The sequence below is a fragment of the Trachurus japonicus genome, chromosome 20 (assembly GCF_045865225.1).
Source record: "Trachurus japonicus isolate A0001 chromosome 20, Traja_1.0".
In the NCBI taxonomy this organism is placed as follows: Eukaryota; Metazoa; Chordata; class Actinopteri; order Carangiformes; family Carangidae; genus Trachurus; species Trachurus japonicus.
Window position 1 is genome coordinate 14,468,055 of NC_140926.1, and position 26,137 is coordinate 14,494,191.

General features: G+C 38.8%; 2 protein-coding genes across 2 annotated transcripts in view; one reads left to right on the top strand and one right to left on the bottom strand.

Annotated features, from left to right (window-relative positions):
* The window catches only part of LOC146966635 (histone H4), a 126,835-nt gene that overhangs the window by 68,807 nt on the left and 31,891 nt on the right, over nucleotides 1-26,137 (bottom strand). The window lies entirely within an intron of this gene.
* The window catches only part of vipr1b (vasoactive intestinal peptide receptor 1b), a 47,096-nt gene continuing 44,068 nt past the window's right edge, over nucleotides 23,110-26,137 (top strand). Inside the window, exon 1 of the mRNA XM_085763708.1 lies at nucleotides 23,110-23,495. Within this exon, the coding sequence (XP_085619834.1) occupies nucleotides 23,433-23,495 (63 nt within the window). The 5' untranslated portion in view covers nucleotides 23,110-23,432. The remainder of the gene's footprint in view (nucleotides 23,496-26,137) is intronic.

The following is a 26,137-nucleotide window of genomic DNA, read 5'->3' on the forward strand; positions in this document are numbered from 1 at the left end:
CACAATTGACGGTACAGGTCCGCTGTCTCTCAAAACTCATCAAATACACAATCCAACAACTCCAAAACACTCTTGTGGACAAGTTGTGACCTGCACATTCACCATGCTACGAAATAATCATGTAACATTAGGAGACAGAGTTGTTTTCGAGGTAAATGCAGTCGGAACTACATCCAGACACGGCTGCTGGACGGAGAGAAGTAGTTCAGGGTATTTGCTTCGTGTGTCATAATGTTACATAATTATACATGATTATCTCATAGCGTGGTGAATGTGCAGGTCACAAGAGCGTTTTGGAGTTGTTGGATTGGGATTATGGCAAAAAGCTAATTTGACAAAATGTTGAACTATCCCTTTAATACTTCTTCCACCACTACCGAAGTTGTAGCACAGAGCCCTAAAGCCAGGCTGTCTCTCCATGAGAAAGTATTCCTTGCAAGGCTTAGGTTGAAGTCATTTCATGTGACTTAAGTTTAGGTTTAAATACACCCTGCAGGAAGGACACAGTTAACCCCGTGTTAACTGTACAGGGGTTGTCTCTATTCTCCTCGATCAAGCTTCAGCAAATGCTTGAGTTTAAGTTGTCTGGGTATCCTGGCACGGCTCACACGATTTCACCACAAGCGACGTATTAATGTAGGTAGTTGAGGTGGAGTCTGTCTTAACTACCTATATCCGAGTGGGTGGTTCAGTCAAACAAATCACATTTTACAAGGTGATCATTTCTTCCGGCAATTTCCCTAATTTAGTAAAAAAAGAAAGAAAAAAAAAACTAATGAATGCAGTGGGGTTGCATAAAGCAGCAGAAATATACATTGTTTTAAGCAAATTACACCTAAGAAATGATGTAACCACTGCAGACATGTCACTGAGTAGTTAAGAGAAGTATTTCCAGACTTTTTCACCAAGAGTTGGCTCAGCAGCACTAATGATGCTTGACTTGGACATGGAGAGTTACTGGTGGTAAGAGATAGTGGGGGGCCGTCATCGAGAGATAACTACCCCCCTTAAACAGTGTGTGTCCATGGCATTTTTGGCATCACTGCTGTCTGCTCAGGCTTTTCCGTACTGTTGAAAAGATTTGGATTTTGGTTTCTCATAACAATTCAATCATGTTCACATCATAATGTAGATATCAAACTACACAACCACAGACAAGTCACCTGTAAGTGCAAAATGTACCTATAAGACATTCGTCTTCACCCCTGACGCTGGTAAATTAAAATCTTTTTAGATATAAAATAAAACCTCTGATTATTAAACACTTGTAATTCCCCCTTTGCGTCATTTGGCCAACACAATATGAAACAGATATGAAAAAAACACAATTTAATCAATGATAAACAGTGGTTTGTCACCAAGCTCAGTAACCACCCACACTGACACAATACGTACCCACTGGTGGGCAATAAGTTGTGACTGTTCTGTCATTAAACTTTTACTGACCTACTTCATGAAGGCTGAATTATTTTTCTCTGAGCGAATCTGTTATATTTTCTGCCCCCATCATACTATTGAATAGTTTATGATACAGTGATCCGAACATGTTTTTCAAACAATAACCTTGGGATTACTATCTAACATTTGAATAAGCCTTGACCCCTTTACACTGCCATTTAGCTGTTACTTAATAATATATGTATATGTGCCTATTAAAAGTTTTTGTGTAAATGAAGCTCCCCCCCATTAAAAAACTCTAGTCTCTTTCTGCAGGCTACAAAATGTCTATCACTGATGCAGACACTGACTGAGCCACTCAAATTAAATTAATCAACATCTATGACTTGAATGCAAAACAAAGGAACACAGAGTTTTCTCCACAATCGTATTTTCAGCACCCTGCCAGTTCGATAACGTATCACTTCTAAATGTGTAGTTTTGGCTGTATATGGTGCTCCAGCAGTGTTGACTCGCCTCAGGGCAGGATCTCTTCTAGAGAAGCGGATGCTGTTGCGACCACCAGAGTATACACAGGAACGGCCTCCCAGTTCTGTAATTATAAACCATGTCTATGACCAAATATGCTGCCTGTAACATAACATCTGTGCAGTCAAATGCTCGAGATACATCAAATAGGCCCTGTCCCTGTGGGGGGGGGGTGACTTACTTATAAGATGAAGAATAGTGTCATTTGTTGATTGTGGTTTTGGTTCATTATAAAGTAAAATAACACAAATGAACATATTTTATCAAACAGGGTTTGTAAACGCAAACATAAACATAGATAATACCACTAGTCTTATCTTACTAATGCAAATTTCAATGATGATATTAATGAGTCAAGGCGGTGAGTCAGTGTTAACGTGGGCATATATACTTTTCACACGTATCTAAAGAGGCTAGATTAAAGGATCAACCAACTGTCACTGCCACACCCTCTAATGGAGAATTTCAGTCTTCAATTTTAACAAGTAAATGTTCGCTCCATACAACTGTTGTGAGGGAGGACATCGGCCATAAAGACCAAAACTGTTTCTTAGATACAAAAAAATCAGTGTAAGCAAAAAGTAAAGCTGAGGTTCAAGGTAATGTCACAAAAAAAGATTGTGCTTGGTGAAAAGTTACAGACAAACCTGAGTTATTCCAATTCATTAGACAGGAGATAAGAATTAAATATAAATGTCTGTGATCAGTAATAAATGGAAAGAAATGGGCTGAGTATTTGTCTGGGCTGCCTCAACTTGAGGTAAAGTGAGAAAGCAGAAGCCCGTCCTTGGGTAAGTTAGTTTAAGTGGGGAGACAGACACTGAATAATGTATTCCTGAGAGTCTGCCTCACACGGAGCTTGGTCTCGGCGCTCACCGACAAAATGCACTTTCTTACTCACATCTCTGTCCTAATGCATCTGACACCTGAAAAAGTAATGGTTCATTTAACCACCAAGAGATAGCGCACTTTCCTTGGGGGTCTCATTTCTCATGGGAATTAATGTTGCTCACGTCTCATCCCAGATGTCAAAATGCGACAATGACAAGATTGATTTTTGTTTTAATCTGCAAAGATATCTCTATTGGAATAAGAATTATTCCTCCAGTGGTGTGACCCAAAACGGTCGTTAGATCACACTGAACAGACGAGGGAAGAATTCAGTTGGAAGTGCGGTGTGCTGCTTCAAACCTGCTCCAGAGATATGAATAACCTCTTATACTTAAGTCCTTCCAGTAAAAAAATGTTTTGATGCAAGTAGGTGTTGTTGTGATGTCTGGTTTGATGTGATTTCCTTTGCAAAGTGCTACAATATGAGCGAAGTGCTTATCAGCAAATTGGGGCAAAACCACTGCGAGAAGATGAGACTTCTAGACACTTTATTTTGGAACTGGAGTTTCCATCATTTCTTAAGATATATATTTTTTAACCACAGCTTTGTTGGTGTGGCTGAAGTTTTATATATTAGCCGCTTCAACTCAGTAATTGTTTACATTTCTGGATAACACAATCAACTCACCGCACTGTAATTCTCAATCAAGCGGCAGGAAGAAACAATATCAGTGAGTTACTTGGCTGTACATGAGCACATTCAATAATTGGAGAATATTAATTACACAGTATTTGCTTTCGCTAAGAATCGCATGCCCTGAATCCATTTGTCCACACAAAGGCTATGCAATTCTCAGCTTTTGGAACAGACTTGAGGCATTGAGTATGATTTCCTTCCTTTGTTAAACTTGGCTCTGACCATTTGTTTGGGGCTGCACGCTAAGTCGCGCTAACAACCACAAGAATGAATAATCATCATGCTTACAGTGAAGGTGTTGTGCATTCTGGTGTGTTGCTCTATAAAACAGCCTCTAACAATCCAGGGATTCTTGCAGGTTGAAGCAAATAGCTCTAAATTGTTTTTCAACCTTCATTTTTAATTTTTTAGACAATGGTGCAATAGATTTCAGAAGAGAATTAAAGGCTTTGACTGCTCCTTGGAAGAGGCATTTGTGCAATTTTTACCCCACATTAGCATGCTGAATTAAAAAAGAAACAAAAAGTGCAGCTTTCACACTGCTTGCCCTCATCCCTCTAACTCTGTTCGTTTACACTCTGATTTACACCCTTGTTTACAACTAACAGAAGATAATAACAAATGTAGCACAGAGACAACTCGACCGAGTGAGGATCTGATTGCTAAATTATCCACATGAGTTGTCCTGAAGACCTTGTTCTTGTAAACAAGCTCAGCGTTTAAGTCATCAAGGCAATTAATGATACACACACACAACATCATGCAATGCAAAAAATGCACAAAAGACACAAGAAGGAGATTCTCTGTACTACATGAAACTCTGAACGTCTGTTTCGGTGTCTCAGTATTGTTTACATGCTCTACAGCTTGAACCTTCAGTTTGTTTATGGTTGACTCAGAAAATTTGACATTTTTGCAGCATGAGGTCTTTTTGGTTGTGTGTTGCATCTGTTGACTGTGAGCGTACAGCGTTGTGGTTGGAGCGAGGTGTTGAGTCTGTTGGCTAAAGGTAGAGCAAGTCTGGATTACTTTATGGTCCCACATACAGACCACAAGTATTATTTACACCTCTCAGCATTAGCCTATTAGACTGTAAATAAAAAAGATCATATACAGTAATCGCACCATGAACCACTATAACTTAAATCCATGTGGATATTTCACATGGGCTTATATCTTTCTGCTTCTCAACTCCGACCTAATGGAGTCCTTCGCCTGTGATCCTCTGTTTCACCTATTATTACACAGAGAGGCTGTCAGAGGAAATGCACACCGATTTGATGCATGTTGGACCCGAGTTTCTCTTGAGAATGAAACAGACTGAATTATATATGGTACAGTTTGAAAAAAATTTTACCCAAGGGGTTGTCGATTTTTTTTTTTTGACCAAAAATAAAAATTTCTCCAAACTCGGATATATCATCTGGGGGTCTGAGGGGAGTCCAACGCAGAAGGTTTGGTTGAAATCGGGCCGGTGGTTTTGGAGAAAATGACCAAAAATCACACAGGCCATTTTGAAAAAAAAAGGCCAAAAAGGTTAGATTTTTTTTTTTTTGACCAAAAATTAAAATTTCTCCAAACTCGGATATATCATCTGGGAGTCCGAGCACAACAGGTTTGTTACGAATAATAGTTTGAAATGCGGAAGGAAATCAATCAAGAAACCAAGAAATACAAACATCTATGTTTATTTTCTTCCCCTTGTTACACAGCAAACTGCTGATTTAGGGCAACGTTGTTTTTCACCATGCTTCTGTCATGTTAGACACACTTGAGGTTATCCTCTCTTGATGCCTCATTCACCTACTCTCTAACCTCGACTTCAGGCTGCTCCCACTGAGCTCTTTCCGAGCTGCAAATAAATGATGACAGCAGCAACGAGGAGTACCTCATCTAATTCTAAATGACAATAACAATTGGACTCAGACATATCAGCTTACATTTAAACACTACATGTTGTAACTGAGAGTGTAATGATCAAGCAGGCCAGTCTCACTAAAAGAACTGAATAAAAAGTGTTGCTTTTATTAAACAGATAAAAGACTGAGATAGATTTAAAGTAAGCTAGTCTAATGGACAAATGGTTAAGGTGAAGGTAAGAGGTGAGAGTTGAAATAGATAACGGTAAAGACTGAAACTAAAAGAGTTTGCTTGAGGGTTAATGATGGATAAATAGTTATATTGCAGGTAGATAATAAATGACTACTCCACCGTATTCGTATAGATATATTGTATTTATCCAGTACACTCTTTCAGTAAAACAGAAAAGGAAATTTCTTTATTTTTTATTTTTCTATGGAAGCATCATGGTAGAGGTGGGTCTGTTTTATCAAAGCTGTAAAGATTGTCCTTTGATGTGTCTGTGTCCTCACCAACTAAATGATTTGGTTAGTCCTTCAGCAAAATAGTGTGTCGCTAACTTGATCCTGTCTGCATCAATGAAATGTTGTGGCAAATAAAACATGTTATACAGTATCATATACTAGTCTGTAGACTCACTGCAGCAGTCAATTTCATTCAAATCTCTATGGATCCATGATTGAATGAAAATGTAAATATAAGATACGGTTAAACTGGCACCCCTGGTGTCTCAGATAGATGAAAATTGATGGTTGATTTTCAACATTGCCACCAGCAATGGCAGCAATATACATTTTCTGTTCTCCCATAGCCCTTTGCAGTGCTATTTTGTTGAATTCAGTCATTTTGGCCTGACCATTAGAACAAACTTTATTTCTCTCATTGTAAGAAGGAAAAAAGTTCTTAAGACCAGAATGAGTGAGAGAGGTAGAGCTTTAGTCACAGTGACGGGTGGAAAAAAAGAAACAGATTAATTGGTGTTTTCTGCTACAGTGGCTTTCAAGCATGTGCTGCTGAAATCCATGGGATTTCAGTCCAACCAAAAACCAGCTGATTGGGTGTCTAATGGCTAAAGAGAAACTCATTATGAGTCTGGAGTGTCTGTTTCTCTCAAATAAACCAAAGTGGACAGCTCTGGTTGTATGTAGCTCCAGCATCCCAGGTTCAGCTTTCCTCCACGCTGTGCTCTGTATCCTCTCCTGCTCATTTTCATCATTCATTCATCGTCCCTGTTTGTGATCATTATCCAACAGAACATAAATGTCCCAAAGTCCCTTTTTAAAATGCTAAAGAATTTTCTGTTTTCTTTTTTTCCCCCTTTTATTACTTTGACATTGCAGTCCATTAACAGCTACACACTTCTCCCCATAGTTGGATTTGTCTAGAGGTAATTATTGATGACAGCTGTGCTTTGGATTTTTTTTTTTTAGAAACTAGAGATACAATTTGACAGTCAGTCTCCACAATTTATCTCTGAAGATACTGTGAAAACGATTTTCATGCCTCGGTAAAATAAGAGAAAGCTTTTCCCATCCTTTGTAATGTGATAACAGCAATACATTTTAGATAAAGGAATGAACACATAAACACAAACGTATCCAATCAAATTTAATCTAATATATATAGCTGTGCCATAAATGTTTAGCTTATACAATTTAAATGATGTTGACACTGCGTCTGAGATATTGAGTCGAATGTAATATGTGAGGCTGCAGTTTGTGATGTTGCTGAAACTGAGGTCCTTCTCTTTTTTTTATTGAAGATCAACACTTTCATATTGTATAATGTATTGGATTGCATTTTGTTATTTAATAAACTAAAGAGACTGGATATTATGTGTAATATAAATCAACTATACTGTATTTCCATTGCACATTTAAACAGTTTGAGATGGCCAAAGTGCTGTACAAAGGAACATTTAAATATTTATAACAGGCAGGTAAAACAAATGTATGCAATTCTCAGCATGGATATGACAATGGACCAGAAGGTCAGTGAACTAAAAACCCAGTGGATAAAAATATAGGGTTAGGCAGAGTTAGGTATAAGTGTCGTGTCATATGTCCATGTGTAGTTTGTGAATTTAAATTAAAAATGTTTAACTTGAAAACACACTTTCATTCTGCCTGGATGATATTATGAACATCATTATTCAGACAAAACACAGTGTGGACATGAAACCAAAGATAAGATGACAGAAAGCTATACCCAACAATATGCGTTGACATGTTTTATATGTAAAAGTAGGTCCAAATGGAAATGTTTTCATAGAGTAAGTCATTTGCTACTTACTCCATATTTTCGTGGATATAATAATTCAAAAGATGAAGGGGAAAAAAAAAACATGTTTGGGTCATGGATGTCTTCAGATTGAGCCTAATGAAAAGTGAAAACTACTGGCTTCAGGGCAAACAACATATGACATAGATATATCACAAGATATTTATTATCTAATCCAGTTCGAAACCACAAACTAACACTACAAAATTTATTATAGAGTTGAATCACCACTTCTCTGACAGTCCCCATAAAAAATGCAATCACACCTCATAAGGAGGAGTTTATTCCAGGGCCATGTCATTGAGTTACATGATACAAGTGTTGTTGTTATTTTATTCACCTTAGCTCAGGCAGTTTCCAATTTCTGGCTGTTGATTTCATCACTACTCCCTTTTCTGTTTAGTAAGATGAACTTCACATTTGTATCTTAGCATGAAACACTTTAGAGAATTCATCTTTTGATGCATTATACGTAAAATACCTATACACCATAAGGGTGCATGCAGATTTCAGTGAAGTTCATGGACATGCATAGTGACTTGGAAACGGACAATGTTACTGCACAGTGATTTAGTGAATAATCATCCTCGCCAACAGTCCTGAAAGTATAATGTCTGTAAATTCACAGAGGGTGGTGGAGATGACAGAAAAATGATTCAAGCTGAGTGAGGTACACTGATACAGACAACCTTTCATCCTTTAAAGCTCCTCACTTAAAAACTCCAAGTTCAATAGCAGCTGCCAATAGATAACTTCACATAACAATCTCAGAACTGTTTCTAAGCTCAATCATTTCAAAGAAATGTTAATGGAATGCTTTTTAAAGAAAACTTTGTTTCCATACAGCCAAATGTTCTGTTTCCAGTACTTTTCTCTCTCATCTCTGGAATATATCCAAAGTCAGACAATTAAGATTTATTCTACTTAAGTGGTGGTTCAACTGAGGCTCACAAACTCCAAAGACTGCAATGCACCACTCAGTTTGTGTTCACTCTAGCATATGTAGAAAAGGGGGTATTTTAATTTTAACAGGTTTGACTGGCATTACAGAAACATTTCTTGATCTCGCCAAATAATGTTATTTAATTCTCTTTAATTTGACTCAGATTAAATGGACTGCACTGTTCTATCTCAGTGGATGAAGAGCTCCACAGTTCGCCTCTCAATCATCTTTCACCGACACACCAATAGAAGAATTGTGTGTACGACCTTCTCTATGTCCTCAGCTAGGCTACAACTGCCCTGAGAACAGTATTGAATTTTTTTCTGTGCTACAGACCTCCATTCTCCAAATCCTTGTGTTTTTAGGTGCCCAAGCTTAGCAGTATTCTCCTAACCTAATATGAGAGTTAAAACAAATTTGTAATAGGCTTCATGTATAATTCATACCTATATTATATGTGTATAATCCTTCACATACAGTAAATTTAATATATGTACATATATTACGGTACCATACATACTATAGTTATACTGCAGAAGATGAGATTTGCATGCACCAAGCAAACTGTGAAATGTTACCATTAAACATAATCTGGGGTTTTACAGAAACATCCAGTATTGATAATCCTATAACAAGATGGTCCACAACAAATGCACTATTCAATTTGGAGACTTCAGACCAGTTGCTCTGACATCAGTTCTCATGAAAATCTTTTGCAGTTTGCATATACGTAGGTCTCACAGAGGAGTGGAGGATGCAACACTAACTCTGTTAAATAAGCTTTTTAAACATTTGGATCTTAAAGGGACTCATGCCAGACTTTTATTTGTGGATTTTTCCTCTGCTTTTAATACAATCCAACCTCACATTCTAACGAAAGGCTGCAAGAACACTTTGAGCTGAACAACAACTTGGTGGGTTGGATTTTAAACTTTTTAACTAATAGATCACAGAGGGTAAAAGTAAATGGTCCACCGGTTCACCTGAAGGCTGTGTTTTGTCACCACTACTATATATTATACACAAACATGTGCCAAAGCAGACATGGCAGATGATTCCGTTATTGTCCGTCTACTGCAGGGAAATGAAACCAGCCATGGTCCAGCTGTAGAGGATTTTTTGGACAGGTGTGAACAGGCCTATCTCCAAATTAGCAAAAACTAAAGACATGGTGATTGATTTTAGGAGGAATACCCACTTGCATGAAGATACTCTTATTATAGGTCAGACCATCGAGGTGGTGAAATCTTATATAGTTAGTTAAATGGTCCTCTCGACTGATTGGTGAGTCGCAGCTTTCCCCAGCATCCCTGTTTTAAACTGATTGTATTCTTGTCATTTTGTCTTTAAGGAATGTATGTATTAACTGGTGGAGCCTTGAGCTATGGAGCACTTTATCACTTGATCATTTTGTCATTGTTTCTGGTGTGGATGATGAATGTTAATGTGTGAATGAGAACTCACTGCAGGACAAATCTACTTATGGGTACAAAAACAAGTAACTTGAACCTGAACCTGAAAAGAATAATGAAATCTTAACTTTGAATCAAATATTTAATCTATTATATGGCTTTTGAAAAACTTCTTCCCCAGTCCTTCATCACCCAACTGTGCTTCCAGACAGGAAGTTCACGGTGGGAAATTAAGGACAGGATCGTCACGGTCAGGTTTATTTCTGGCTACAATCAAAGTTGGGCAGTTGGCACCCTGCGGAGGGATGTTGTGTCAGGAAACTCGTCAGAGGCTGTTAAGGGAGGACGGCCTGCGCTCTCTTACATTCATAAAGCCACCAATTAGTGTAAAAGCTCTGTGGATTGTCTTTCACCTTGCCAGCACTTGGAGCCAGAGATAATGGTGTTGAAAAGTAGCCAGAAGTCCCTGAACTCCATCTGTGGTCTGACAGAGTATATTAATCTACTCTTGATACTGACTCAGCCCTCTCAGGTACTTCTGCCTTCTGCATACTGATCCGAGGGCTGAAACTAAATAAGACATTTTATAAAGATTTGGGTTCTTAAAGACCAAAAACACTGTCTCCACTGCTGGTAATGGTTTATTCAAAGTTTTAAAGAAACAATGAAGATAAAGTCAAGAAACACATTTCTGGATTTGTATGCTCTGACCTCCATTGTCAGTTTTTGTTAGTGCATCATACATTTTTGTTATTTTACTGTATGATGAAGTGTTGCAATTTACTCCTGTTTTCTCTGAGCCTGCTTGTGTTCATTATTTTTAGGTAGTGATTTCCTTTATTTCCTACAATTTCGTCTGACAACCACCAGTGAAGATGGCAACCTGTTGCCTTCAGCTGTTCGTGTAAAGGGTTTTAGTTCAATGAATGAGACTTTTTTCATTTCACTTGCAATTCTTACTCATGAATGCACCATGTCTTCTTCTAGCTGTGTTGCATTATAGTGTGTTGATGCTGCCGTCACAGGAAGTATTGATTTTTCAGTGCCTTTTCATTCTGAGAGCCTGACAACAACACCTGATCATAAGTGTTGATATTTGAGATGGCTGGTTTCTGCTTCCAAAGTGGATTTGTGGTTTAGATTAATCTAATCAGTCCTGTCCATGAATGATCAGTTAATTATGGGAATAAGAAATATAAGCATCAAACTACAAACATGCACACCATTGTGGTAACTGAGATTTCAGCAGTGTTTCAGCCAAGACCAATATGGATTATTACCTTTAAATTGGTACTTGTGGATTGTTTCTGTCTTCAGACACTTGTCATTGGTTCTGCTGTTTGTGTTGTGGACAGTTTTCCCAATAAGAAATGAGGGAACGGTCCCAGATAATTAGGCAGGAAATTGTATTGTTTCTGTGACGTGTGCCCAAAACAAGACTTCACTGATCAACAGCAGCTGGACGTATAATTTCCTGGCAGACATCCTCAGCTTTCATAGCGTTATGTTTCGTAGGTCTAAAACCCACCTCAAAGGCACTCTGTGTCTCCTGCTCCTGTTTGCTCAGTTTTCTTGACAAAAAGTAATTGAACCATACACACTCTGTGACTCTGTTTAATGTGTGCTCTGGCTTGCTGCCTGTGAAGGGTAAATAACACACTTGCAGTAATTGTGTGGTACGTTTCTTCCAAGGGTGCTCTAACAGGAGCGACACAGAGCCGGTGGTCTTTATTGTTAGTGTGTGTTGTGGAGTAAAACCCAAGGTAAATACACAAAACAGTGCAGTTTTCGAGTATTACGGGATATCATGTTGTGGCTAAAGCTGCGATGCTTTGGCAAGTCAATCTGAACTGCAATAACACTTTGTACAGTACGTATAGTGTTTGTATTTTTTCTTGATATGACGCATATGCAGGCTTGGGGAGTAACGGACTACATGTAACGGCGTTACGTAATCAGGATACAAAAAAAGGGTAACTGTAGTCCGTTACAAGCACAGAAAAAAGACTCATGTTTTCATTCATCAAGAATTAAAGTCAGAGGTTCAAAGACGATCAGATACCGTTGTAGTAAACGGTGATTCGGCGGCGTTATTCTCATAACTCGCCGCGAAACCGATAAGGAAACGCTGGTCGGCTCGCCCAGCATTTCCACCATTAATTAAAATAACAAAATAACGATAGAGACAAAACGATATATTGATCGAAAATAGAGCCATTAACAAGTGTGGGTAGCGTAGATTCATCGGGGTCATCCCTATGTTCCCTCAGCCCTATGTTCCCTCATTTCTAACTTTTGTCGTCACTGAAAATTAGGCCCTATGTTCCCTCAGCCCTTTGGTCCCACCATTGGTTGGGTTTAGGCAATGAAGAAAGGAGTTGGTTAAGTTTAGTAAAAAGACCAGGTAGAGGCTAGACAGGCCAGATAGACAGAGTCCAGATAGGTAGAGAGAGTCCAGAGGGAACATAGGGCTGTGGGAACATAGGCACGCTCCCGATTCATCCACATTAATGTGAGACTTTATTATAACCAAATACAAACTCCTTGTTGTCCCTTTAACGGTTTGTTGTTTAGCTTATGTGAGCGGTGGTCCAGTATCACGATCCTGTTACTTATGAGTTGGGTTTTAATAACAGCTGATCTGTGTACTGTAAGTTAGATGGCGTGGATTGTGATGAGAAGGTGTTGCAATACACACTTTAAGACTTATCTGTGCAAAGTGTAAACCATTGTTTACCTCAGACCTGTTTGTTGTTGAATACATTTTTAAAGTAACCCTCCCAACCCTGCGCATATGTTAGTAAGTTTTAGTTAAACCATGCAAATTAATGTGATCACCATTTACACCTTGTTTAAAGGGGAGGCTGTGACAGCTGCCTGCATATACAGTGGTCCAGGAGCAGGGAACTGTAAATTCAGTAAGTGCACATCTTCTTCTGTGACCACAATTGAAGTGACAGGTAGCTCAAGCAATCTTCCAGCCCTGAGGTTAAGCTGTGGGGGGTTTAACTGATGGTGATGATGGGTGAAGAGTGGCAGCCTGTGGCAGCCTAGTCTATGACTACATAAGTGCAAAATAAGAAGTGAAGCTTAGCAAAAGTTCAGTCAGGGAGACTATCTCCTTGCAAATGCTTTCTAGGCCACAAGTGCTGTTTGCTGCTATCGCTAATCTCCACCATCTCATTCTTATCCTCATCACATCCTAAGATGTCAATTAGCCAATCACTTGTAAACTGTCCAACTTTATGTCATTACAGCTCCTTGTGACCCCCCACGACCTGTCAGCTGTGGATGCCTGGCCCTCTCCAATCAAACCCCTCAATCAGGAGTTTGCTTCATCGCTGCAGCACCACCATCAACAACGTTTAAAGGCTCTTGAAGTTTCCTTCCTATAAGCTCACTTTCCATGGTAACACAGTCTATTCTTCCTGTTCACAATACAATAGCTTTTTAATTTCACTTAAAATCTTCTTATTTCCTCTTTTATTCCTCTCAAAAGTCCTTCCCTACTGCCACGTCGCTAATGCACTTTATTTTATTTATTCGGTTTACTATCTTCATGTTCTGTGGTAAACTGGGTCTTGCTGGACACCTGTCGTGTAAGGAGCTGATTTGAAAACATGTTTGGTAGAAATTTCAAATTGGAATTTCACAGTCATCACAGTGCTGAGTGGAGCTTTCCTTGAGTTTTATATGAGCTGCAATTCTGGGTGCGTTGATAAATAGCAGTTTCATACAGAGCTGAAATCAAATGCTTTGCAAGTTAATATTCTGTCCCTCTCTGTGAGCTCTGCTCTGTACTGTGAGGTGACAGTGTAACCTAAACTAAATGAAGGATGGACGAGAAGAGATAGTGTTACATCTATGTCCACAGACTGCATTTTCTGGTGACTTGATTTACATGTTATCCTCGATTTTCATCTGTATTCCATAGAGATTAGTTGTCGGTCTGTCACGGTAAAGCAAGTTTGTTTTTTTTCCTCTTTTTGTTGCTCCTGCTGCTGTGGCGATGGCACCTTTTGAAAGAGATTCAGAGTCTAACGGATGGACACTTCTGAAATTCAATTAAGTTAATCTGGCTTGCAGAGCATTTGGAAAAGTGAAAGGTCTGTTGGAATGACACCAAGTTTGCACCACGGAGGCATTTTTAATGGAGTTTTACACTTAACAAATAATTAAAAAGTTCAACTAAAGATAATGAACAAAGAGTGTGACGCACGTGGAGTGGAAAAGAGCAAAAAGTAGCACAGTGCTTGTGTGAATAAAGTCCACAAGGATTCTGAAATACTGAAGTACTGCACTGTGTTCGGTGTCCTTCCTCTGGCACCAAGTAGCTTTAAATTTACATGTCGCTTGTCTTTTTCCTTCTAAACTTGATTTTTACAACACAAAAAGCTGATAAACATCCAAAACTCAGCAAGCAATACCAAGCAAAAATGACTCTCTTTTTTTAACATTGATTTTCTCTGCTGGAGTTTGGAAGATAGGGAGTCGTGCTGTTTTCAGTGTGTGTTAGAGTAAATTAAAGGTGAATTTATTTTCTGGATCAGATGAACCCATTAATCAAGTCTCTAATTAATCTAACATGAGGTGTCAGTCAGTCAACGACCATGCAGATACCAATTTAATACACCTGATGTATGTGATGATGCCAACTGTTTCATGGATCAAGTTTTTTAGGTGTAAAGATCTGCTGTTTTGTTAAAAGAGATATTGAATCTATAGTGTTTGAAAACCAGATTTCACATTCACGTTTTTGTTTTGTTTGTCTTTTTTTACATTTAGCTACATTTTAACAAAGGACCTTTCATTGCAGCCTATTCCAATTCAATCTTAGTGATGAAAACTGTGATGGAACCGCTCTTTTGTTAATTGTTTTTCCATCCAGCCTTTTCATTGTGAAGCCTCTCACAGCCTGGGCATGGTGCTAGTGGACATGCTCTTTTATTGTATTCTCTGTAGTTATTGAGCGTAAATAGATTTTTTAAAATGTGCCCTGCTACTCCCTGTGAACAGCATCGATTCACAGGATCAAAACTGTGACTGGCAGCACTGAAACTATAGGCAAACACAAGCACGCTTCGTTTTCAGTGCAGAGAATATAAATGGCGCTATGTAAATCTATTCACTGAGCCTTTGGCTTGCACCAGCTGTCTGTGGCCAGGGCTCGACAAGCCTGCAGTCAAAATTGTGAATGTGTTTTTTTGTGTGTCTGTGTGGTTTTTTGTTGTTGTTGTTGTCTTTCCACAGACAGCCAGCCTGCAAAAGCTTGTACTGATATAATTACACTTGACAATCCCATAAGCATCTTATGTCATCTCTGCTGAAAACAGAAAAACACTGGACTTTGAAATTATGGAACATCATCGGATACAGATACACGACACCATACAACTCATGTGGCTTTTATGCAGCTAGAGGTAATCCACTCTGCTGGTTTGATATTGGAGGGGCCGCAAAGGGGTAAAAAAAAATAATAAATAAATCATAAACTGTAACAAGTCCTGGTTTTGTATTAGAAGTTTGCATGCACGACAGTCTTTCCACTGAACTGTCATGCTTTCATTGCTCCATGAAAACACCAAGTCCATGCAGATGATTCACCTCAGGAGACTGTGCACCCTAACGCTGTGAATAGAGATTAGTCTGTCTGAGTAACTGCTCCGTGTAGGAAACACAACATTTTAAAGCGACCTTGTTTCTTAATGACACTTTTCAAACTGTTGATTCCAAATGGACGCTTTTAGTTTGGTAGTCCCGTTCTTTTTACCGTTGGGCACATGCTGCGTTGTGCTAAGGTCTGACATTAACTACAGTTCACTAAAGACTAGTCCATATTAAAGGCCATAAATCGTTAGTGCTGCAGGTTATTATGACCTGTATTACATTTTGTTGTTAGGTCAAATCTAATGGCCACAGTAATGATGACGAAGTCGACATTGGTACTAAAAAAAACAACCTGTACATATGGCAATCTTTTCCTAACCATGTATTGTTTTTGCTCAAAACGAACCAAGCCATGACTGTTATTAGAGTAACATGGCGACGATTGGTACACCACTTTGTTCATCGTGGTAACCATGACAGCTGAAGTTGTCGCTGTTTGAGGGGATGCTCCTATGGATCGTATCAGTGGCTTGAAGAAAACGACCCGTGTGATTGTTTTGATTGGAGAACTCGTTGGCTCCGAACGACTATTGTATTTTTACGGTAACAGGAGTTGTTAGAAGATGTGACATCTAACTCCCACAAGCGCTGTTCACTTCCAGCCAGCTCTGCACACGTTTCATTGTCCTGCATTTATGTGTTGCAGCTGGTGTTCAGTTTGGACCAATGACCATGAGACAAAGTTAAATTTTAGGTGAACTAAAATAGACCAACACTGACGGATTGAAATGTTCTCAAAATGTCAATATCCGCCTCGTGTCAAAGCCAGCGGTCCATCTTCAAGTATTGTGCAAGCGCCATGTGAACCGTTCAGAGCGAGGAGAGATTCAGATTTATTGTTTAAGTTCTCCTCTAACTTCCAATTTGATCCCCTCTGAAGTCATTTTTCTTCTGGTCTCAACTCTCTGCTGCCCCGCTGCTCCTGGACGTCTCTGTTGACTCCTCGCAGGTTAAAAAATGTAACGTAGCAGTGAACCTGACCCTCCACAAATAGATATTGTATTTCACATCAATATTTGAGTTAATATCTGATAGTTGTAGGAAAGAAAATATTGTCATACATGCTACACTTTATTGTCCTGACACCGGACTATTTTATTAAGCACTAAAAGATAATGAAGGTGTATAATTTGGGCAAGTTTTAGTCTTTTGGCAGGTGATATAGAGAATCACAAGCTGCTCATACAGATGTGACATAACTAGTAACGGAGCAATAATGTTTCCATTTTAGCTGTCATCCCTCTGACAGTTGGAGGCAACTGAACAAAGACTTTCTGCAAAATGACTCTTATACAGCAGCACAGAGATTTAGAAATGGAGCAATTTCAGTTTGAGTCCCAAGGCAGCTCCTTTTAGGCGTCCTTGGGGAGTGTGTTCAAAGTACAGATCCTTCTGTTAGCTTTAAAACACATTGTACTGTATCTTAATAAAAGTTTAATAGATGTTTAGGGTGATATTAAAAGCAGAAGGGATGTTAAGTACAACACTGTGGCTTGTGCAGCTGTGCATCTTTTTAAATGAAGGGTTTTGGATTAGAGTCTGTGGTATTTTTGACTGAACCTATGTGGTAGACCAACACATGGGCATTGCTATCCTTAAAACCACGCTGTTGACAAAGCTAAGAGTCATTTATCCATCTTGATGGTGTTGTAATCAACTGTTTAGGATGCCTCCTTGAGAAGGGATGGAGGGATGATGTGCCTGGGATCCCCCAACATGATGATCCTCTGAAATTGATGTAAAGAAAGACATCTTGACTTACTGATCTGATACGATTGAGAGCTGCTAAAATGAGCAGATAAGACCATGAAACCTACAACTGTGGAGTTGGTACAGTAAGATCTATTTTATACCAACAAGACATCAATTGAAATTCAAAAGTTCTTCAACCATTAGCCTATACTCTTTTTTTCTCTGCACCATGTTAAACCTCAGGTCCTTCAATTACATTCGAAGGGCATAACCATTTTACACTCCAGACAAATACTGATTACATTGGGGTGAAAGGTGAGGTCTTGGTATGAAATAGCCTTCTGCTGAGCTAATTTCCCCCCCAGGAGGTGTGAGTGAGTAGCAGATATCTGTCAAAGATGGACACATTTTTTCTCTCCGGCAGCTTGTGACACTAATCCACATACAGTAGCCAAAGGCATGGACGAGCTCTGGTGGAGGATGATACAGTGACTCTGATATTTTTTTCTTTTTTTTTTTTTCCTGCAGTCACATCATTTCCAATATGCTGGAACAATTATCAGGACAGTGTTGGTCATTTAAAAGCAACTTGCACTGATTGTGGATCAATCTCACACTGTCTCCCTTTTGCATCTCTTTCTACTGATGTTAGCAATACCTCAGTGAAAAAATGGTTGCGATTTTTTTTCCCCAGCCTTCAGCAGCCTGATTGTTTGTTATAATAATTTCATAATTGCAATGTACGAAATGATGAAGAATAAAACAGGTGAAAAGAGGCTTTCTGTTTGTCCTTGAAGAGATGGTGGAGTCATCCCACCGTGTATGTTCACATACGTCACTGCCGATTGTGTTTGTGTCTTCTGTCACCTCTGAAAAAAAGGTTATTATCAGTGGTGGAAAAAGCATTCAGACCCTTTACATGAAGCATTAGTAAATGATTATTAATAATAACTATTATGAACAGCAAAACTTTGGTGTATTATCATATGTTAGATAGTAAAGTTAATCATGACAGGTGCATTAATAATTGAATGTATCTAAATTCTGCCTCTTATGAACAGGTTATTCATAATAACAATGTACTATACATGTAGGTTTTGCTGCTTCAGCCTATAGGGCTATATGGCCAGTGGCTAATGTTACCTAATGGTAACAAACTCATGTCATTTTTCCGATTTCCTGTGAAGCATCCAACAAATGTGTATGAGCTAGACACACACTTTTATAAAACAAGTTCCACTTATTTCTTTTTCACTGCACTTCCACCACATCTCAACCACAGTTTTAGGTTAAAGTAAAGCTTATCCTAGCAATACAAGGCCAGTTTAATTTACATTTAAATAGTGCATTATATTTTATATTTCAAATGGTCACAGAAGAATAAGTAATCATAGTTGCCAAATAATTGTGGAGTAAAAAATGCATTTCATTTCTGAGTTCAGCAGAACTGTGGTGTGCAGAATCATAAAAGGAATATTTAAAAAAAAAACATACATTGACTAATATTGTCCAAGGCTACTGCACTTGAGAATTGTGCTTTGGCTTTGTCCTTTTGTTTGATCAGGAAGCATAGACTGAACACAGAAGCAGAGAGAAGTCCACGCTGGCCAGGCATAAATGAGAATGCGTTGTATATCCATAGAGAATAAAAGATGACAGCTGAGTGGCCGTACCACAGCTGGCAGCCTGCTCTTCTGCTTTTCCATAACTCACCACTGAGAAAATCAAGTTGGCTGTCAATGTGATCGCGTTCCCTACACTTCCTCTATCATGCATCATGTACCGTATATCATGTTTTCACCTTTCCCCTCTTTTTCTAGCAGTGATGCAAAAATGTTTAGTATAGCCTACATCCCCTCTGCAAACAGACACAGCAGCCAAGCTAAGTGCAAACCGACCTTAAAGACACCGAGAGCCTTTAAGCAAAGAGAGCTCCTAAGCTGCCAGACCACACTGAATGCTGGAAAATGGGGTTTGGCATCGATTATACAAACGAATGCTTTCAATACTGACAAGTAAAAAGCCCACTATAGTAAATAATTCCAACCAATCACCACAGAGCCAAGTGCCTTTAACCATGTGTATGGAAATATATCTCTTTTGTAAACCACACAAAGCCTTATAAAGTTCATGGTACAGCAGGGAGAAAAGGCTTTTGTGTCATTCACTGTCCTCCGAAAATATGAGCATATTTATCACTTTAGCTGGTCCTTTGACAACGAGTTTCACTGAGATAGACCGTCCACTGGAGAGCAAAATTATACTATTCATCACTATCGCATCCTATAACTGTAGAATAAATTACTTTAATTATGTAAGACCAAAGACATGAGACAAAAACATACTGATTCAACAATGTGACTAAAATGCAGTATTTCTCTGATCTTTGGATTCTTCTTCCTCAGTGTTTTCTTTTTCCCTGCCTTCAATAAGGTTTAAGTTCTCAGTTTGCAGTTCAAAATGTCAAGGAGCTGGATGAATCAAGAACTGATTGGTAGCAAAAGTTATCTTTACAAGATTTGTACACAATGTCAGAATGTGGAGATGCATAAAACTAGATGCAATTTGACAGTAAAAACCTGAGAAGCAATCTTGAGATAAAGAAAAAAAAAGGAGCTCTGTCTTGCTCTTGCTGTTACCTTTAAGCTGTATTGATCTAGGTCTCAGCTCAAGCTGTGTTACAACAACTGCTATCACTGCCCTCTTTTGTGTCTCTGGTCAACTAATGAAAAACTCTGCCACAGACATCCTCGTCATTTTTCTCCATTTAATTCACCCCATAATTGAGTGTCACATACTTGACCCGAATCGGCAACAGAATACTCATTATTTCCTTTTGTTTGCAGATAACAAAGAGGCATTTCTGCTGTAAAATATCTTTGTGATCACCAACAAAAAAAAAAGAAAGAAAGAAAGCACAGGTTTCCCAATTCCCTGTGGCCAGGATCAGCTGGCAAATATCTTGCTTGCACACAGTCTGCATGTGAATCATAAGGCAACAATGCCACATACTACGCTTAAGCTCCCACCTTCACCCTGGGTTAAGGCTTTTTTTTTTTTTTTAATGGAGGCAGGAAAGAAATGTTGCTTAGTGCTTTCGTAAATGGCAGCCACAGTGGGAGGATTGTGTGGTCATAATAGCCGAAGTTACAATGGTGACAAATGTATTGCAATGTTTCTCTCTGGTAATTGTCCCCAGCTATTGTCTAACAAATTAAATATGGATCCAAAACCCTAAACACGTTTTCTTAATAACATCAAACCTATTCATTCCTCCTTTCTCCTGGGCGTATGGAACAGTTTATCCTACATGTTAATAATTAAGTGCTTATATCATCATTCATTGGATCTTCAGTGTGGACACATGCAGGCAGTCACAGATTTATTCAGTAGCAAAAGACTCTTGACCTTAATAGGATAGAAATCCTTTGTGGGGGTCCTTTACATTTCCATAGTCTGCTAGACTAATACATCACCTTAATGGATGAAGGGGTCAAACCTGTTATAATGCAGTCAGGTTAAAGAAAATATTGATCTTCTTTCATCAGCCGACTTAAGAGATTGTCTTTTTTCAGCACTAAAGCTGCTCTTTGTTTTTTCATTTCATTTTCAAACCTAAATGTTTAGAAGAACAGGTTGCACAGTACTTTATACCTTTTGCACTTTGTCAAATATTAAGCATTTATTTTTTTAGATGTATCACATGGTACTTGTCAACATGCTTTGTCCCAAGCAGCCTTATTATAATCTATAGTAGCCTATACAGTCGAGATGCATGGGAATAGGTGTCAGCATGATGCTCGAATGAGACTTGAACCGTGACGGGACCACACAAGAGAAAATAACCTGCGACGTCACAAGAGAAAATAATCAGGGTTCTTCGTGTTGTTTCATGTTGTTGTTGTGTTGTGCTGTTTTCTGCGAAGCCTATTTTCCCATCAATATTAATGGGTGGACTCATGCAGGGAAATGCCTCGCAGGGTGAGCTCAGCCAGTCACAGGGACTGAAGATGTGGCTGTGCTGTGAGGTCCAGTCAGCTGTGAGCGGAGGTCGATCGAATGACAGCATGAGAGTGGGACTGGTTGAAGATGGAGGAGATGGACGTTTGATGTTGTAGCCACTAGCCCAGGATGGATGATGAGAGAGGGGTTGAAGAGGTGCTACAAGGGTCAATACAGCAACTTGTTGTCCCCTGTCACCATCTTTCTCTAATTGTCTTTATACAAACCTGCATAAAGTCATCTGTCTATTGGATATGGATTTCCACGTCTTATTTTTTTGATAACACCTTTCTCATCTTTATGTATTAGCAATTATAAGAGGATGTGCTTGTGTAATTTGGGTAATGGGCTTTTTATCATGAAAAGCAGGCAGCTGTTTTCGTGAGCTCCTCTATATATGTATATATCTCTCGCTCCTCACAAATTATGATGTTTTATCCCCATATTATAATAAAGAGTAAACAACCGTCCTTCTCTCTGTGTCTTAGTGTCATTGTGGTCCATAAATCAAACCATGTATTACTGTCACAGGAAATGCAATGTGTTTGTCACCTAGCTGAGCACTTAGCACAATTGTTCATTAAGTATGTGTTCACTAAAGAAGCATTTGACAGCGGATCAGTTTGATATATTGCAGGGAGCGGAGGAAGAAAGAGCAGCCAGTCCACAGTGAATATAACCACTTCCTTCCTGTTTGCAACGTTCAATCAGATCACAGCTACTCACATGATGGGATAAAACCAGTTGTTCTCTGATGTGTTTTTAGAGTGTGATTTATTATTTACTTGTGTAGCCTTATTAAGGTGTTGAAACACACAGTGTTGATGTCGTCAGGTGCTGTCTAATGCTAATGTGACCAGTAGAGGTCCTTGCTTTAACAGACAACTGTTCCCCGGCCAGAAGAGGACCAGCACCACGACATCAACCTCTAAAACATTTTTTTCTCATGTCTTATTGCATAGTGAAAAAACACATTATCTCTCTTTGCTTGATGCTTTTACAGAATTGCCACACGACCCTTAACTTTTATTTTTGAATATTTGACAGTCTTTGGAAACCAAAATTATAGACCCTTTCTGATGTTGTTGTTTTGAGGTTTTTTTTTCTTTTGTTTTAGAAAAAACCTGACCTTGACTTTTTCTCACGGTCTAAAAAGAAAATATTAACTGCTTCCACTTCCTTCCAAACTTGTTGTCACCACCAACAATTACAGGTTTTGCAAGTCGACCAGGACTTAAATCTTTGGATAGCCAAATCAATAATTGATTGTGCAACTGATTGATTGTGTAAGACAAAAAATATTAAACACACACACACACACATATACATATACTGTATATATAGAGAGAAATAGCTACATATAATACCTTCCACAAATATATATATGTGTGTGTGTGTGTGTGTGTGTGTGTGTGTGTGTGTGTGTGTTTAATATTTTTTGTCTTACACAATCAATTTGGCTATCCAAAGATTTAAGTCCTTGCAAAACCTGTAATTGTTGGTGGTGACAACAAATTTGGAAGGAAGTGGACACAGTTAATTTCTTTTAAGACCATGAGGAAAAAGTCAAGGTCAGGTTTTTATATATATTTGTGGAAGGTATTATATGTAGCTATTTCTGTATTCTGTCTTCAACCCTGCAGAGATAGGCCTATATAGTAAGTAGCTACACAGGAAACAGGCCTATATGTCACGACCACTTCACCAGTTATCACGAAGGAGGAGTCAGTCACCGAGACAGCAGTTAATTAGCGGGCTTCTTCTTGCTTTGTCGTGCACCGTCCTCCCCCTTCACCCAGCAGCCCGCCGGCCGGCCGTGTGAACTGACAGCCCGCCGGGACAGGCGGTGTGGAGTTGTGAATGGACGAGGGGCGGGACCAGTGCCATCAAACGGATGGAGCTGCTCTCTCCTGCTGGAGGAGCGCGCACAGAGAGGAGCGCAGTCCGATGGAGCGGCGGCAGCAGCGCTAAACCTCACACATCTGAATTCACACACACATCCTCTGCACACATAATACACACATAGCCGCCGCTTTCCTCTCACACACTTGAGCAGGTTTACAGAGGAGTTTTGGCAACATCGAGGAATCTTGAATAAGAAAACTCTGAAAGTAAAAACAGGATGGATGCTTCACAGCTGTCCCCTCTGCTGCTTCTGCTGCTGCTGCATCTTCACCTGTCAAAAGTAAGTCTCTGTTACTCTGAAATCTCATTTCAATAGGCTACTTTAAGGTTGAACAGAAAAATATATGAAGACTGTACTTATATTTTATGTTATTTGCTCTTGATCAACATTTTGAAACAACTGCGTGAAACATTATCATGGGGAAAGCAGAAGGAGCTGTTGCAAACCTATCTATCTATCTATCTATCTATCTATCTATCTATCTATCTATCTATCTATCTATCTATCTATCTATCTATCTTGATAAAATGTAAAAAGGTTATTAACCATTTATCATCATAGGTTTGCCATAAGTCTTTAAAAAATGTATTTCCTACAGTGATTTTTAATTATCTATTCTAGACTTTTAACTTGTTTAATCGGGTATTTTATTTTTGTTTTGTTCAGAGCTGTCCTTGTCCCTGGCGCAGCTACATGATTTTTATGAATTCAGAAACGTACAGTATATTCACCCTTCGTCCTCATCTGAGTCAGTACTTGTGAAGGTGAAGTTTCTTCAATAGCTGGCAACAAGACCAGTCTGTGTTTTACTGCCATGAGAAATAACATCAAGCAGTCAAACTGATTCAAATGAGACTCTTCAGATCGAGGCGGCGTTGCTACAAATCTGAGTAAAGATCACAAATATGATTCATGCTCAAATTCAGATTTTTTTGTTCTGTTAAAAAGCAGATGTGACTTCAACAATCCCCCCAATCCAGTCCCTTTGGATTGAATTTCCTGCTTTTCTATTGGGCTGCTTGTTATGTGAAACATTTCCATAGTGAATGAAATATCAACTTTTATCTGATTGTCTCTTTTCAACTGGAAATAGATACAATTACTGAGTGTGATACTGATAGACTGACTCAGATAAACATATTTAATTCAATACTGATGATAAATGAGCCTCTTGTGGCCTTATGTCAGTATACCACCCTCTAAAATATAGTATTTATGAGCACATATGTCATAGACTGCAGACACTGTCTCCCAAAGGTATGTGCAGTAAATGAACTCGACTAAATTCATGACTTTGCAGAAAATAGCTGTATTCTCTCTGGGTTTAGATGATTGGATTTGAAAGTCTTTGAGCATTGATACCAGATATGTCACTGTGCAGTGTTGCTGCAGGCAACTGAAGTGACCACTGAGGGTCCTGGATGTTAGTCCTCTGTGTTTTCAATTACACATACGTCTTAAGATATGTCTTGGGAAGTAAATGAACAACCAACATGGGCATATACAAAACTCCACCTGGTAGCAAGATAAACTGATTCGCCTCATTTTTTTTTTCTTCATTTGGCATGTCATAGACTCTTACGCCTTATTTTTCCAGAGATATGTATCTTTATTAAGAGATGTCAGAAGTGTTTTGCCACTGTTCCTCCCACAGTTTTGAGAAATATATGAGAAAAAATGAGTATGACTCTAAGAAGCTTAACATTTCAGATTATGATAATGGTTATGTCTTGGGTGGATTTTAGTCATTTGACAGTCAGCATGGCTTTCTTTCATGCCTACCGGTGAAGCTCCTTCCAGACAGAATGACTGTGAACATTGAAGTGACTATGTGGAAATTCATTCCTCCTCACCTCTGACAACTCTCAGATGTCTGGCCCACCCCGCGGCTTTCAAAGATCCACCAGATACGTCATTGTTGACATATTTTAGTGGCTCTTAAACGCACCAGTGTGGAAAACATTTAACGGTTTGCTCGTGTGGTCTGATGTGCTACATGTTCTAGGTGGCTGCTTCACAATAACACAACCTGACATCACGTCAATACATCCAGGGAGGAAATGTGGCGGTTGAGAGAAAAGTGAATGTTAATGACTCGATGTCACTGTTTTCTGTTTAATATATTGCAGAAGGAGGGTTGGGGGTAGCCTACAACCTCTAGGTCTTCTTCCAAACATTAAACTACCTGACAGAAACTTTTTTAAATGAATCCGTTTTATAGGAAAAGCTGGACACTTACTTATTTGCTAAGCTATTGTGCTGATGAAATCAATACCACTGAACATTAAGCTTGAACAGGAGGTTGTTATTTATCTTACCTTAGCTAGTTATACTGATAACTTCAAATAGCAGCAGTTCACTAAATCATGAAGTAAAGCTACAATATGTTTTTACATTTCTGTTTGTGCACAGATCAAACAACAATGTTTCAGTTAGTTTCAGAAATGCCAGTCTTCATGCTCACTAAGCTAACTAACTGTTAGTCGTTTGTTAAAAAAAAAAAAAAAAGATATTTTCTATTATTATTCAAATCATATATTGTGATGATGCTATTGTATTAATTTCTAGCTCATGCACAGACATGATAATGAGTGGCGATCAAGATAGTGTTGATCTCATCATCTAACTCTTGGACAAACAAGATGAAGCACATTTTACAAGATAATTCTTGAAGACATTTGAAAGACGATTACTTCTAGAGCAGTTTACACTTCTAGTCAATATTGCACTTCCTGTTTTGTTAAAGTTTGTTTGGCTGGAAAAGTTAATATTTACCCCAGGTCCAATAGTGCTGCTTACTGATTATTCAGCCTCATGCTGTAGATGTTGATTTCAGAACAGACACAAGTTTCCCTTTCATTTTCCTGTCAGCTCTCCTCATTTTTTATTTGATCGTTATCTTTTACTCAAACAAGACAAAG